The sequence below is a fragment of the Anguilla anguilla genome, chromosome 1 (assembly GCF_013347855.1).
Source record: "Anguilla anguilla isolate fAngAng1 chromosome 1, fAngAng1.pri, whole genome shotgun sequence".
NCBI lineage: Eukaryota > Metazoa > Chordata > Actinopteri > Anguilliformes > Anguillidae > Anguilla > Anguilla anguilla.
Genome location: NC_049201.1, coordinates 22,855,686 through 22,872,153, shown reverse-complemented (window position 1 = coordinate 22,872,153; position 16,468 = coordinate 22,855,686). Strand labels below are relative to the sequence as shown.

The following is a 16,468-nucleotide window of genomic DNA, read 5'->3' as shown; positions in this document are numbered from 1 at the left end:
CATTATTGGCTACAGGTAGAATCAATTGCATCCATGTTCTACTCCTTTTCCTTTCCATTCCTTTCCCAGATGTTCTGTACTCATTTTGAAACTGGATTTTCACCCACTGAATATTTATAAGCCTGGTTTTTTTAAGATTTGAACTTTGGAAACCTACATTTTTAGATGTGTATTCAAAACTATACATTTTTAAGTGAATAAATTCAATTATAAGTTTTAAAAATAAAATATATTTCACATAAAAAAATTCTAACTGGTTAAATTCAATGTGTTCTTAAATTCAAATCTTTTTGAACCTTATATTCTTTCATATGAGTGAACAAAGCACTTCAAGGGGCATGAGGGCTGTGTCGCTTCCCCACAATGTGGAATGAAAACCGGAACTTTCCATCACGTGATTGGTCGGAATTTGGCCCAGGGAGGAAGGGGTTTAGTCAGAGGTGTATTCACACTTCTCATCCCGAATGTTTGAAAGTGTTAAATACGTCTATGCGTTAAATATGTACCCACCCAAAAATCTCATTCAGTCCTATGGCTTTTTCAGTGTGTGCGCTATCACGACTTCTTCGCTTCTCAAAGCGTAGGAGCCCGGTCTATTTTAGACCTCCCACGTCACGGCTGCGAACATGAGATCTCATCAGCACGTCCTAATTTAGCGTAATTTGAATCCTGTATTCAATCCTAAATTTAATCAAATTTAATCAATCCTAAATGAATCCTAATTTTCTGCAGAATTCTTCGATGTTGTAAGTGATTTACTTTCTGGGAGTTAGGTTGTCAGAAACCCCTGTGAATATTTCAAATATATTCAATTGTGCACAAAACTTTCTTGGACAAATCAAAAAAATACACTAAAACAGAAATGGTATCTGAACACTAGGGATGTGAATGACACACATTTCTGACCATCGACTGATTGCTGTCCGAAACAGACTAATCGTTCTTTAGTGCTTGATGTAGGATATCGCTAATAAAAACGCAACTACTTGAATCGGTGCAGATCACGAAATTGAAACATTTAAGAAGTAAAAAAATAAGAATTTCTCTATTTTTTCCTGATTGATTTTATGCTGCTTCACTCACTGCACAGGTTAACGCATGACCCAGTCTTCAATGAAGTGGCAGGTTATAGTCACGTAAGACTCTGTATAGTTAGTGCTGTCCAAACACAGGTGGTTATCACCGCATTGTTGAACTTGGAATGGTACAGAGAGACAGCTGTTTCACTACATTCAAGTCGAGCGGCGATGGGTTTTTCGTGTAACAGTACATCGCTCAGGAGTGTTCAGGTTCAGCAAATGCCAGTAGGTCCTGAAACCCTTCACCCTGTACCATGCTTACAGGGAGCATGTCTTTCGTTACCATTATAGGAATTGAATCTGTTGTGGTTTCAGGTCTCACTACGAACTCGGGTGCTTTACACTTAAAAAGAGAGGAAGCATTTAAGGATACTCCACTCCTCTCACCCCCCGTTGAGTTCCTGGATAGTGCTCTAAGGCAATGTGGGAAGCATTAGAGTGAGTGGTGTGAAAGGAAGGTCTGTCAGGGCACTAACATCTCCCCCTAATTCTCTTTCCCCCCTACCCCACCCCCTTTACACCCACTCTCTCCCTTCATCCCTACACCTCTGTTTCTCCTCCCCCTCCCCCTCCTTCCTCCATCACACCATTCCTTTTTTTAATCCTCCATACTCTAAATTATAATGCCCATTCTGACCTCCCTGAATGATTATTTACACCCCTATCATTACTGATATCAATCCCTCGCTCGCTCCCTCCCTTCATCCATCCATCCATCCATCCATCCCTCCCTCCCTCCCTCCCTCCATCCCTTACCCCGCCTCCTTTCCCGTTACAGTGTGATCAGGACCAGTGCATTCAGAGCACCAAATTCGTTTTGCAGGCGGCGGCCACGCCCCTGTTGCAGAGCGAGCCCATCGTCATGGCGGCGGGCGACGTCCCCCTCCCGGCCAGGACCTCGCTGAATGGCCCCTGCGCCATGCTGCCCCTGGGCCAGCCGACCCCGCCCACCTCCACCCCGAACCTGAGCTGCGAGCCGGACCTGCTGCCCCGCCAGGAGGGGGCGCCGCCGCACCACCACTTCCTGACCCCCGAGGAGGCGCCCTCCCCGCCGGGCATGCTGCCCTGCTCCGCCCCCCTGGCCCACAGCCACACCCTGCCCTTCTACAACCCCGCCAGCCAGGACTCCCTGCACGAGGACTCGGTCAGGGGGCTGGTCAAACTGAGCTCCGTCTGACCTGGCTCCGCCCACTCACGCCCGACCAGCCCCGCCCACCAAGACCCTCCTGCTTGAGGACTCAGTCCAGGGGGCTGGTCAAACTGAGCTCCATCTGACCCGACTCCGCCCACTCACACCCTACCAGCCCCGCCCGCCAAAGCTGCCTCTCAACCAGCCTCCTCCCGAAAATAACCAGTGAACGCTCGCGCCTGTCCGCGGACATGCAGCCACGCCCCTTGAACTGGCAGAGTCCCGACAGGTGGCAACGTGGCCGTGGGTTAAAAATGAGCAAAGAAAAATGCTGCTTTTTTCCAGCACTGACTCAAGTTGGGCAAAATCCTTTTCTAAAAAATAAAAAAAGACACTGCCTTGACCCAATGATTGCTCACGGATGACGCGATCACCCTCGGGCGGTCCAATCGGTAATGCGAGTTCCTGTGGCGTGTTGCATACCGTTTGATTCTTTTTAAGTTTCATGTTGAAAGATGCGCTATTGTGTTGTGTCATACCAAGGTTTTTTTTTTTCTTCCAGTTATATTTCCTGTGGATATGAATAAAAATACAACTTTTCACTGGGAGTGCGCGCCTTCGCTGGGTGTGTGTGTGTGTGTGTGCGCGTGCGCGTGCGTGTGTGCGTTTTCTCATGTGCACGTGTGGACTAGTAGCATTTATAAACTTGTGTAAGAGCTCTGGCTCCCCCTGGTGGATAGAGGGTAATTGGTGATTGCTTGCACAGTGGTGCTGGATTAATGTCAATGTTGTTACCACCCTACTTTCCCTCATCCCTGAGAATCTACTGTGCTGCTTTTGGTCCTTTTAACATTTTCAATCATTCCTCCTTTTGAGAACATGTTGGAATGTCCCCTAGATTTTTTTTTGTCTTTTTTTAATTTATTTTTTTACCTGAATTCGGTGTTGGTTTGTTTATATTGCCTATTTACCTTAGAAATGTGACCATTTCAGTAACCAAGTGCAGTCAATATTTAGTACAGCGATTCACAATGCTGGAAAATTTTTACTCAGAAATGAGCTGTTGACCTGAAATGATTTAACTTTGCGTAACAAGCATTGACCTGAAATGATTTAACTTTGCGTAACAAGCATTGCCCATTTTTGTGGGTGAGTTGACCTGGAAAAGGTATTTGGGGTAGCGTGTCAAGCGCTCGCCTGTAGAACCAACAAACATCTGTCTCACCCCAGGCTCACTGGAAACAAACGACTACCTGAATCTGTCACTGCAGACCTGTTCACCGGTGATGTATTCAAAATATTGAGATATCAACCAGATTGCTCATTTTAGTGGGCGTGTGTCCATACATTCACAAATTAGGCATCTGTTAATTCACCTGAGTTTGTAATTTCATCAGTTAAAAAAGATGTATTTCTCTTTAATCATTTCAAGTTTTAGAGCTGGGGTCCCCAGTCTTATCCAGAAAGGGTCAGTGTGGGTGCACCTTATTCTACTAACCAAGGTGTTTAGCAAAGACTAGTGGTTGATTAGTAGAATCAGGTGTGTGCACCCACACTGGCCCTTTCTGGGTAAGACTGCGGACCCAAGCTCTAAAACATGAGCACCTAATTAAGAAAAATTAACAGTTTGTTAAAATTCTGGGATTGCAGTTGAATAAAAAGCAACATAGGCAGTGGTCCCCCAGGACTGAGTTTGGGAGCCACAGATCTAGACAGTGGCATTCAGACGTTTTCTGCCATAGCTGAAATTGGAATCTATATTCAGTTTCAATTTAGTATTCTGTTTAATGGATATACTTCTAATGTTTGTCTTCATGGGGTCATTTGCTGTGCGAGTATTGTACAATACCTTAGTACAGTACAGTATGTGCGCACTTCAGTACTTCTAGTACTGAAAACTTGCAATGTGTAATTCTGCCGCAAGGTGGCACTGCTATCCAACTCGTAGAATCCTTCTGTACAAAAATGTACTGCATTAACTCACAATTAAGTGCTATGTATATTTAGCCAGATATACTGCATATTCTAGTCGTGCTCGCAAAATGCGTATTATGGGGACTCGACGTAGTTTAACCGTAGGAAAGCACAGAATGTATGTTTATTCGCTTTACATAGCCTAATGTTCCTTGCGTAAGTGTTTGATTTGCAGTTCTTGGAATGGAGGCCTCAGAATGCCCCAATGTCATATTTCATGATCAATGAGCCATCTGTAGATTGCTGATGGTCAATGCAGGTTTTTAGATCCTGCATAATGAGGCCATGTGTTCTTTTTCCATTCTGACCTGAAATGGATTGAGCTCATTTCAGACTTTTGGATTTAAAAAACAAATGCTTAGATCTGAGGAAATGCGTGACCATATGTTGTTCGTGAATTATGTTACTGCATAACTTTTTTTGTGAGTCGTGTTGTGCAATGTACTGCGGGTCAGAGTTCCTGTCATTGCAGCTGGCCTGACACGCACTCCACAGGTGGGTGACCAGACGCTCAGGAGGGGTGGATCCACTGAGAAACGATCCCGAATGCAATTGATTCTGTTTAGTGGCAACAACTGCGGACGCTGTGCCAAATTAAAGACTGGTTTACCTAAGCGGTGATTCAAACGAAAGAACAGCTGAACTATGGCATATATTTAGCGCGCGGTTCACAAGAGCAACGTCATGTTTTTAGTGGCGAAACTTCATGATACTTTGGCCATGAAATCAGCCTTTATAAGACATTTTCGGCGAGGGTAGCACCAAGTTTCTAATGCCCATGTCTCATCAAAATTTTTCGCGTGGCCAATTCAATAACTTATCTGGAAAGTTGACTCATTTTACAAGGTATTAATTTTCTTTCTTTTTCAGAGAAATAATCGTGCACGTATAATGACCAAAAAAATGAAGCGTTGGGTCACACATTAGGCTACGTAAATTGGCTACGTAATTGAATGACCAAGAAGTGGACCTCTTAAATAGGCCTATTCCTTGGAAACATCTTAATCCATGAGATTTTCAGAGAAATAATCGTGCACGTATAATGACCAAAAACGAAGCATTGGGTCATACATTAGGCTACGTAAATTGAATGACCCAAAATGGACCTCTTAAATAGGCCTATTCCTTGGAAACATCTTAATCCATGAAATTGGACAGTTTCAGATGATTTTTTTTTTATTAGAGGAACAAGGTAACGATTTATAAGATATTTGTCTCCATAGGCCACTATGAAATGTATTTCTTGTTACCGAAAACAAATTACAGGGCCACCACGTTTTAGGTCGTCTAAAAATTCTTTCTTATTCGCAATGGTAACTTGCAGTCATCTTCGTGAATTAGACACGACCTGTCCTAAACTCCATTTGCATGGAATAGACATTTTGACCCTGACATATGTGTATATAACCGTTAAAACACATATAGCCTGTCATACCTATATAAAGGTTATATTTCCCTGATAGTGTGGTCGCGTGCACCCACTGTCGGTGCTTTCTGAATTGTACGTAATTTTTCCCCCTTGCAATGTTTTAACTGAAGCACAAGCACATCAGTAGTTTTATGGATTCCCGCCCCATTATGCGTCTGTCAAATTGACCGTGGTGCCAGAGCTGGATCCTCCGCCGACTTTCCTCTCAGTTTCATTTGAGGAAAGGGAGGACTACAACCCCCTGAAGCATTCTGGGATTCGTGCCATCTGAACTGAAGATTTTCCAGGTACATCTTTTTACCACTTGTACCATCTAAATTTTAATGTTGGACAAACATGATAATGTGAAATAAGCTATTAAAACCTTGGAATAATAGCCTAGTATGTTGAGATTTTTTACACAAATAGTCTATAGGAAAATACCTAGTTAATACAATTAAGACAAGAAGGGATTAAAAGCTAGTTGAACACGGATGTGTTGAAAAGTTTTGCGAAAAACAAAAGTAGAAAATGTTTCTGCAGTTCTGCCATTCTCTGGCAGTGAGTTCCACAGTTCAGCGATTTACACAGTGAGGGCTTTGTCACCTTCTGTGATGTTGACCTTTAGTACTAATGCAAATGGTCCTGTGAGTGAACCAGCTGGATGTAATCCTAAATTTGTCCAAAAGTGCTCTTGGGGAAGGGTGTTCATCTGTGTTATGTATCTGTCATATTTGTGAGGGCCTTGCTTCTGTTCTCCAACACTTTGGTGGTCTGTGTGACAACCATTCTCTGCCGTGAAATGGTGTATACATGTAAGGTCAAGCAATCAACATGAGCGGGCATGCTCAATTATTTTGTCTGAAGTAGGTTGTTTAATCCACTTTGAACAGCACCAACAGTAAGTGCATACTAGTAAGAATTTTTGTACAGTGGGTGAAATGCTTGCATATGTCATAATGCTTGTTTTTTTGCTTGGTGTTAACTGCCTGATCAGAGCAGAGTATTCTGTGTATGCTCAGGACCAGCGTTAAACACATATGTGGTGTAAATTGAGCATCCTCACTCTCCACTATTAGCCTGACAGTGTCTTTACCTCTGAGGTAAACCTCAAAATGGAATAGAGGGGAACCCAGCAAACCACTGGGAAGCAGAATAAAGCTTTGAATCTGAAGCATGTGTCCAGGTCACGGATGGCAGTTCCTCTGGAATACCAATGCTTGGCCCTGTTAGTCTTGCCACGGTGATTTCAAAATCCAACAATGTTCTATAGCTATGAAATGCCACTGTAATAGCATGCTTTGTGCCAAAAAAAAAAACAAACTACAAGCAGGCATGTTTATAGAAAACCAGCATAATTATGGATAGTTATGCTCAGTAATGCTTCAGTCTTGCCATTTAGCTTCAGCTCTGTGTAATAAGTCTTATTAATCTATGGGTCGGAAAAGTCCCTAAAACAAAACAAATGCCAGCTGTCTTTTCAGTCTCACAAGTCTGCGAAATCTGTAACAATTCCGCTGATGTCATAGGGTTCCTGGACCGGATGAACGAGCTCTCTTAGGCATTAGAAGTGCAAGCAGACTTCCCTTTAAGGAGAGTGCAGAAAACAAGCCCCGAATTTCTTCCCGCCTCCACGACAGGCATTACAGTACTGAATAGATTGTACATTTAGATTACATTTAACCTCTGACCTTCACTGCAGTAGTCAAACTGCCGCTGAAAGGAGCTGCACAGGGACGGGACACCAGCGTCTCTCTCGCTCACCCCAGCTGCACTTCGCAAGGGTAACGGGAGGGTAACCGTGGCAACCCTGTGCTGCCCTGTCAGGAGTGGTGAATGAGTGTCGTTCAGGGTTGCGGTTTTCCCAGCGCCTCATTGGTCACTTCCACCACAAACACATCGGCATATGAGATCTAAAAAGCATGATTCAGTCTGGTTGTTTTGCACTTGTTATTCACATCCAATGCTATTCAAACTGTTGTCCTTAATTTACTATCTAAACCTAAATTTACTCTAATCTAAAAAGAAACTGGATTAAAGGCATAGTACACGTCCTGCAGTTTTTTAAATATATTATTTCAGTTTTAGTGCATGCTTTTGACTGACTCAAACAGTTTTAATGTGCAATAAAGGATATTTGGTTTCAAAGTCAGACATAATCGTAGCTTCAGTTTAAATTTGAAAGTAGTTTGGCTAAAGCTGGGCATGCAAGAACAGGTAGTGTGGTAGCTACCCCTTGACCAGACCTGCTTTACCTAAACCACACCACTCTGGTCTTTGGAAGCAAAGAACTCGCACCATTTACAAACACAGAACAAAAGCACCTTCATGAAATTAAAATAGATTTTTATGTATATAGTTGTGAATAAACACTATGAAATCTGTATAGTATGTTTGCTTGTACAATCTGGCAACATTATGTTGCTGTGCAGGCTGCTTTGGAGATTAAATTTTGTTTAGCATAGTTTGTGAGTTTTAAACCCTTTATGTTTCCTGCCTACAGCTTCAAGAGGCATCTGGCTTTTGCATGGATCGCCTTTGAGAGTTCTGCATATTTACAGTGAGGACAGGTGCTCTTCTAATATCTACAGAAAAGCCTAGGCGGGCATGAGGTCATTCCAGAAATGGGCCAGCGGGTTGCCATGGTTATAGAATGGCTCTGATCTAATCCTTGAGACATCTCTGTCTGTCGAAGGAAAGGGAGAGAAAAAATTACTTCTACCTTCCTGTAATGGAAAAAAGTGTAGTTTTGAAATGGATGGGAAAACTAAATTGCATACCTCAAGTCTGCATTTAAGATGAGCTTAAAACCACTTTTTGTTAAATGCATGTCGAGTTTATGCAACTTTCCTGAAAATCCTGTGCACCCTGCCTATTAAAAGCATGGGTTGTGCACATAAAAATTGAAGTCTGCTTGTAAAAGTTTCTTTGAAATGTTTAGGCTTTTCAAAAACAATTTTGATAGTTCTATGAAATGTAAGTTAAGGATAAATAACCAGTTAAAGGAATTGTTATCACTGGGGTTTCTTGGCATAATTTCAATTTTATTTGTATGTGTGATTGGCCAAGACAAATGATATTTCGATTTTCACAGAACTGCCTGTTGACCTTTTTTGTTTTTGTTTTATAGAGTATAGAGGCATCAGTGAGTTTGTGGTCTAAAGCAAGAAAATACACTTCAAATAATTCCAAAACAGTATGTCCAGTGATGTTATGCTTCCAGAGGTTACATTTGTGTATATATATTACCTTTAAAAAATTATGTTTAATCTTATTTCTGGTTGGAACTATTTCCTATGATGATTGGTATTTGAGATCACTGCACTCAAGGAAAGAAGTACCGGCACTATGTGAAAATAGATATATGTTTTTAATTGTGAATATACACTATGAAATTAAAGTATTCACATAGCATTGCTGTGCAAGCTACCTTGGAGTTATCTGGTGTATTCTCTTCAAGGTTGTGGTCAAAACAAGAAAATACACTTAAAGTAACTTTGAAGCAGTTGGTACAACAATAGTGTGTGAGTGTACCACATAATGTAGTGACAGAGACTCCATTGTGAGGCTGATTATCCATCAGTCTGCGTATTCAAACCTTGGAGGTCTGGAAGAGGATGGCCAGATTCTTGGACATAATTGAAACTGAAACAGTGCTCAGACCGCAAGCTTATCTGGTGAGTAGAATCAAGCCAAGGAAATCAGAAATATTTCCTGAATTTGTTTCCGATCCAAGCAACCATTTGGATTTCGCACACTGATTCGCAGGCTTATGTGCTGAAATGTTTTATCAAGAGATGATTTTCAGAGCGTTTTCATTGAATTGATTTTGAGTTCAGCAAGTCAGCCTGTCCATTGTTCACTCTGGACATAAACCTCCTTTTTTATTGGACTTCACTTCCACCACCCAGAAATAGGGGCTGAAGAACCAGACAGTGTCCTGTGGACTGACATTAAACTTGCCGCTGTAAACGTAGGCTCTGGTGGACGCGCCCTTATTGTTCGCGACGTCCCAGCGGTGCTGACAAAGGGAAAGGGGGAGCGTTTATGGTCCAGCTGCAAGAATGGGAAAAAAAGGCAGCTTTGGAAATGCAATGCAATTCAGAATCCACCCCCAGATTCACACATGCACGCACGCACACGAGCGCACGAACACTTGCGTGCTCTTTCAACAAAAACAAAGCATTCCAGTGGCTGAAGGGGGCAGGTTTCAAGACTTCTCCTTAAACTGTGATTATGCTCCACTCTAAGGCCTGAGAGCTTTTTTTTTGTGTATAATGTGAAACTTGAGGCTTTTGGATGCCCTGTTTCATATTTTACTCGGGAGCAATACTTGCAACAGATCTCAAGAGCTGAGCAGGGCTCAGGGCTCCTATTGTTGGCTAAATTAAATGTGAGCACCATGATTCTCCCTCCGGTGTCTAAACACAGCTGATGAATGTGTCTGTTTGCTCGGCTCACCCTTTTTCTGTGGTGGGAGAGAGAGGGAGGGGACTGGCCGTTTCCTGACTGTGAACAGAGAAGATGCCGCAGAACGCTGGAATAGGACCAGTGGTTTCGTGAGAAGTTTGAAAACGCAGTCCTCCCATTTAAAATGGCCTATAATTTTTTGTCTGTACAAACATTTCATTTTCCAAGCCTATGCACAATTCTTTCTCTGGAACAAAACCGTAGACAATTTCCTTCTGGTGGGAGTGGGGGCTTGGGAAGGAGAGCTCTGTGCTCCTCGTGATTCTGGGAAGGATTTCAACAGTCGGGATCCTCCTGCAGTAACTGCCATCCCCGTCAGGCAGCTAGCTTGTAAAACATGACCTTGGGAGAGGTTGTTCCCTTCCATAAAACAAGTTGCAAGCGAGCAAATGAAATTCAGCTATTCTCAGTTGCAGACATCTACCCTTTCTTTGAGCAAAAGAAATTGGCCTGTCTACCTGTTCTTGGCCGCTTATACATGTAGCTTAGGGTTCAAACATTGTTCAGCTCCTTGAGAATATTGCATGCACATTTGCTGGCACAGTGTGGATCCAAGCAAATGCTTACTTTAGTGTGATACAAACCAAGGTGCAGACTGAATGTTTGTTTCAGCAGTTCTGGGCTTGCCGAGTAAGTAACTATTGAGTAAGTGGAAGATACTTTCGTGAGCGTTTGAACAGTGTGTTCTCTCCACTGTTGATGATAGGCTGAAGGAGAGGGTTATTTTTAGTGCTTAAAGTCCATTAAGGCTGCTGCTGTTTTGTCAGGCTCTGGGGCTTCACTGACAGGAAGTCGACCCCTTATACCGTTCCCCCCGACTCGTATCCTCTCCCCTCCCAAGCTGTGAATTTAAGATCCAGATGTTCAGAGCCCCTCTAAGGAGTACAGCGGTAAGGACTACTAAGGAGAGAATGTTCCATAATGGCAGAAATGCAGCCCATTGTAAGCTGAGAACATAACTGTTCCCTGTTATAGTAAATAAGTTTTAAATAAAACAAAGTAGTAAACTATATTTATTGCACAGTGCTGGGTAGCTGCAAGCATAACCTGCTCATCTGATGTAAAGGAAACCCAGGCTACAGTAGCTTGCCTGCAGGGTGTTTGTGCTGGTCATCATTTTTGCATTTCAAGTCCAAGTCAGATTCACAAAGCAAAATACGTTTGGCTCATGCTTGGCTTACCACTTTCATATCCCTGACTTTGTCAGCACTTAACAGACTGGTAACAGTGTGCCTGAGGTGTCAATGAGCATCAGAACTGGCAGCAGTCTAGCAAAAATCAGACCAAGCTGACAATTGCTATAATTTCTATGTTTTTGTGCAGCAGAATTTGGGCTGTATAGAAAGGTCACATAATGGATTGTTTTCTCCATTTGTCCTTATGTCAATAGTATTTAAAACAATAAAATAGAACAGAGCCAATTCAAATGTGTGACCCTCAAAATAAGTTCTCCTACCCAAGAAATGGCCGTGTTAACACTCTTAAGCACCATGACCGTTCCAGCAGTTCGGTCACGTGCAAAGACAGGCTGTTGAGGCAGCGAGGCAAAGCATGTGTGCGCGAGAGATTTAAGCAAGAGAGTTTGAAAACGCGTGGTGCGTGACGTCATCACACAGGGTCGCACTCCAGATGTCCCTGCGCACATTCCGCCGCGCGGGCCGCCAGAGGGTAAGCAAACAGCCCGTACGAGCGAGCTCGAGGCCCGGGCCGCCCCGGTAGAATGGTGCTGCGGAGAAACGCGCCCACTGGCCTTTGTGTGCGCAGGCGGACTAAACAAAGGCATTGTGAGCCATCTCCAGGATGCCCGTGCTCCTGCACTGGAATGCACTACTTTGGTGAAACTCGGCAGTGCGCTCTAATCACTCACCACCGGATCAGTCACACATCGCAGCCCGTGACAGCCGCTACACACCCCTCCTATTCTCAACAAACTCCAATAAAGCCTATTAGCTGGCCGCAGACGGGCAAGTGTCCTTCTCATTGTGGGTGATAAGAGGTTACAAAGTATCAAAATAGTTATTAATTGTTATTTGGGGTGCTACTGTAACGATGACAGTATTAGGCTAGTGCTAAATAAATACAGCAAACAATGAAGTATTTTGGTACAATATTAACAGTATATGACTTATAAAGTAAATTTAAATATATAGTAGCCACTGACTGCCTCTGCTGTCAGTAATTTCGTCTAACAGTAAGAAACTGTAATATTTTCCTTATTTACTCTATCCAGCTTGAGTAGCACAGTGCACAACAGCTGTCACCCATTCAGGAGGTGCAACACTTGGTTATAGCGCTCGTTCCATGGCTATTCTACTACTCCCCCATAATAAATTATTTGTATTAAACACATTTCTATAACAATAATTCAAAAATGACTTTCATATTCAAATTCTAGACTATGCCAAATTCTGACTGAATGATTGCCCAGATGTGTCCAATAACTTTTGGCTACATCTCTGAACACTGACAGAAAAATCAAATGTTTAATGCAGCTAAATACAAACATATTTTAATGTTACAAAGAAAACAAAACAAAAACTGTCTGTGGTGTTATTTTGGGACATGAATGAAAGTTTCTGTTGTCTGCCTTTCGGATTTGTAACAGAGGGATGAGTCTTCGTAGCAGGACGCAGTAAATTTGTTATGTAACTGCGCGCTCATCTCTTCCAGCTGTTTCCCTGTCGCGGTTCGCGGCAGATGCGACTCGAGACCGTCTTGGAAGCCCAATGTTGTCTTCAGCTATAGGTCAGCTAGGTTACATGCATATTGTGCACGAATGCCTATTATTTAAATACTATCAGAACCATGACTGATTATGAGAGAGCAAATGTGTTTATAAGGAGGCTAAGAATGTTGTTTTCTCTCTCTCCCTAGCCACACAGCTGTCTGCAGGACCGCAGGGATTTTCCAGTTTTTAAATCGTGCTGCTTAAAAAAAAAAAAAATGACGCAGTGAAGTGCTAGTGTAGGCTACTTCAATGCGTTAAACTTTTGCAGACTTTTTGAACTGAGCCTTACCCCTCTTGTCCAAGTGGGTCTGGCTGTTCATCCATTCTAACGTAAGCGTAAGGGGAAATAAGTTACATTTTAACTTCCCCAACCAGATTTCTGGCAGACAGTATATGAGCAACTTGGGAATTTGACCGCATTTCAGACATTTTTTTTTAGAATGTGACATTCATTTCGCTTTGCGCTCTGAATTGTCTACCGCGGACAGAATCATGGGCAGCGGTGGTAGTAGGGGAAAGAAGGTTGCACCTGCGGCTGTCACAGAAGTAAACGTGTATCAAGCGGAGAAGGACAGCGCCGAGTGCGAACAGAAAGACGGTGGGTTATTCAAACCTTTCAAAATTCAGAAACTAGCCGACTTCAATAGGTCCTGGAGCAGAGCGCGACCCGACTGCCACAGTGAGGGAAACGACTCCGAATTTTCAGCCGAGGACGACGATATTGAGGTAGAGCTGGATCGGGTGATGGCAGAGTATGAAAACCGGCGGTTTAATTCCAAAAAGGGCTCACGGAAGAAGTCTTTTGAGAGGAGTAAAACTTACGGATTTTGTAACACCAGCAGAGCGTACAGTGGAGGCGATTTCACATCAGCTCCTCAGTTTCACAGCTCGGAACCACCTGGAAGGACTCGCCACCCTAGTAACACCGGTTCTGTAAGAGCCAGCGACAAGGAACTATCTACCTTCAACCAGACATGGCCGAATACACATTATGACCCCAACACCCATAGCAAAACGTTTCAGGTAACGTATTTCCTACGCCTATGCTACTGGTAAAGGGCATTATCAGTCGCAGAATACTTGACTGATGGCTAGCTCGATGCATAACTAACCGTGTTTATGCTGTGTTAATTTTGCCAACATTGTTGCGTTAACTGGCTACTATACAAATTATGTAGCTATACAACGAGTGATTGGCGTATTCTGTCCTGGTACATGGTCCCAAAAAGAAATCCAATTCTGTGAATAAAATAAAATGAACACGGGTCACAAGAGTTCGTTCTGTTTTCCATCCTTTCATCCGTGGTAACTTGAGAGGCCCTTTGTTGGATAGACTGCTGTTCAGAAGTGTCCGTGTAGCAGTAGCCTAACGTACGAACGTTTGTTCAAGAGGCTATGATTTGACTTATCCGTATTAAAGCTAGTAAGGTGATTTTGGAGGCTTTCCCTATAGTTACAGTGTCCACAAGACGGAGAAAGGAAAGTAGCCCGTTTCAAAATTTGTGAATGCTTAACAAAATGAGGAGGTATATTAATGATTAGGTTATTATGTTAAAAAAAAATCTAAGAAAATTAATTAATTCTGTAAATATTGGATAGCCTACATTTGAATTAGTTGAATACACTCTGATTAACTAAATACCTATTGAAACAGTATTGTCCTACATTGTGTGCAATAATTTTAATAGTGGTGCTATCTGGAATGATTGGCTACAATTGCCTTCCAGGACCCACCGGCGATTCGAAAATCTGAGGACCAGGTTCTTGCTGAGGAGATAGCCCTGTGAGTATTGCTCATTTAATTATTTATACTTACGGCTCAGTGACAAGCCTGCAGTTTGGACAATATCGAATTACCCTTATCTATATTTAAACGCTAAGCCAAGCATGTCAGACAATGAACAGAGAAGTAACTTTTAAATACATTAGAATATTACCTCCAGACAATATAAAACTAAAAAGTAGGCAACAATGAAACAAAAATATATTAAATAATACAATAAAATAAAATGAAAATGCAGCGCGTTAATTCTAGGACGCTGACTATGTAATAGCCTCGAACTGAATTATTGTTTTCTAAGAGCCAATGTGTTTCTATTAGATGAGGTCTGTATTCTGACATGAGTTAGTTTATTGAACAGAAGATGCAGTTTAAGGAACATGCTTGTTTGAAGAGTTCCGCCAAATGTTCAAATTACAGAGGAATAATGAGAGAATGAGGAAACCACAGTGGAAGCAATAGAACAAATAAACTGAATTTGAATGAGTGTGCCTCTCTCTCATTGCGCTCGCAGAGTCCCCGGTTGCTGTGACGCGCCTGACCTTACCCTGCCTGTCATCCTGTATAACGGTTCCGAGGAGGATTTGATGGAAACAATCGAAAGGGAATTCAGCTGAGGGAGGTTACAAGAAATCTTTCACAATGCCCCATTGTATTTTACTTCTTTAAGGACGAACAAAAATTACGACTTCTGCAGGGCGGGGGTACTGTGGAAGATGACATTATTGACTAAAAATGTTTAAAACCGTATGCGGACGTGCCTGAAATGAACCTTATTCAATATGTGAACATGATTTTATGATGAATTTTAAATGAACGAAATGTGTATCATGTTCATGAGTATGTGATTCAACTGCAAAGCTTAAAGACTTATTTCTGTGCACATACTTCATACATGCATATATTATACATACATGTTACCAGGTAAATGAAAAGGGGAATGTTGTGTAAGTAATAAAATTAATCATGCCTCTGTAAAGTTATTACAAAATATTCTAAAGAAAATAGTGGCTTTGAATTCTGGCGCACAGCTGGGCAGTTGAGAGCTTTGCTGAGTTTATCTGCTGGGCACTGTGTTGTCACAACCCAATGGAGGTCTGGCAGTTTGCCTTTGGAAAGTGTCAGTTGCCACTGGTTACTGTGACTCACCTGTAAGTACCAACACAGTCACAAAGCTGTTTTCTATCTGTTGCTATGGTGATGTGACTAGGCTACTCTTGAGAATATTTAACAAGAGCTAGTCACTCCTCTGAGTTAATCTGGTAAATGTTTACTTATTTTCATATGGAGTTGGTGTAGTTATTTCTCTTTGCTGGGGGCAAACAACATCCTTGAAATTGTTCTTCATGACTATTTTAATTATTTGTCAACCAAAAATATTTTGTTGAATAGAACCACAATTATTACCTCAGAAAATGTAAATAAATAAAACAGCCAAACTATTCAATATCTTCGTTGGGTTACTTAAATAAATAATATGTCTGTATAAGACAACTTCTGCCTATTTTTACTGCAAAAGGCTGCAGGAGAAATATATTCCATATGTTGTCTGCAGAGGAGATTTTCCTGATTTGTAGTGTTGGATGTAGGGGATATCTAAGGGTACAGATGGAATGTTTTTCTTGCCTGGTTGGGGAAGGTATGTTGGAATGTATATTTGAGGTTCGTTTCCTGCCCGCAATTGCTCCATTTTGCGCCCCCTTCCTGTTAGAGGAATTTGCAGGAGAATGGGTCTGTGGCCCCATTTCTGGCAATGCGCTTACAGCTTGTGGAGACAAATCCTATCCCCGCCAACACTGCCACCATGTGCTGGAAATTTGCAGTTGTTTCTTATCACTATTAATTTACAATTGGGCAGAATCCATATAGATAATCTTTTATATCACTGTATTTTGATTAC

General features: G+C 42.2%; 2 protein-coding genes across 6 annotated transcripts in view; both read left to right on the top strand.

The window, feature by feature from the left end:
- The window catches only part of LOC118237460 (probable palmitoyltransferase ZDHHC14), a 36,767-nt gene extending 33,957 nt beyond the window's left edge, over positions 1-2,810 (top strand). For 2 of the 4 annotated variants that reach the window (XM_035436190.1, XM_035436184.1), the window contains exon 10: positions 1,858-2,256. In XM_035436190.1, coding sequence (XP_035292081.1) covers positions 1,858-2,256 — 399 coding nt within the window. Of the gene's footprint in view, positions 1-1,857 lie in introns of all 4 variants that reach the window. The other 2 variants (XM_035436195.1, XM_035436203.1) reach the window with 2 other exon arrangements.
- A 2,998-nt stretch (positions 2,811-5,808) lies between these two features.
- On the top strand, positions 5,809-16,057 carry LOC118222852. Of its 2 annotated transcripts, none has more exons than XM_035408751.1 (4): positions 5,809-5,898; positions 12,731-13,811; positions 14,516-14,571; positions 15,083-16,057. In XM_035408751.1, exons 2-4 carry the CDS (start codon positions 13,281-13,283, stop codon positions 15,183-15,185), a joined length of 690 nt encoding a protein of 229 aa, XP_035264642.1. In that variant the 5' UTR covers positions 5,809-5,898; positions 12,731-13,280; the 3' UTR covers positions 15,186-16,057. The 2 variants fall into 2 exon arrangements, 1 of the variants encoding a protein (XP_035264642.1); XR_004764343.1 differs by lacking the exon at positions 5,809-5,898 and having other exon boundaries at positions 12,715-12,805; positions 12,935-13,811.
- The last annotated feature ends 411 nt before the right edge of the window (positions 16,058-16,468 follow it).

Bases quoted from the DNA above. Each gene is read 5' to 3' on its own strand.
- LOC118222852 (XM_035408751.1), top strand. From the start codon at position 13,281: ATGGGCAGCGGTGGTAGTAGGGGAAAGAAGGTTGCACCTGCGGCTGTC. The intron at 13,812-14,515 runs GTAACGTATTTC...ATTGCCTTCCAG, and splicing joins CCCATAGCAAAACGTTTCAG to GACCCACCGGCGATTCGAAA. The intron at 14,572-15,082 runs GTGAGTATTGCT...TTGCGCTCGCAG, and splicing joins CTTGCTGAGGAGATAGCCCT to AGTCCCCGGTTGCTGTGACG.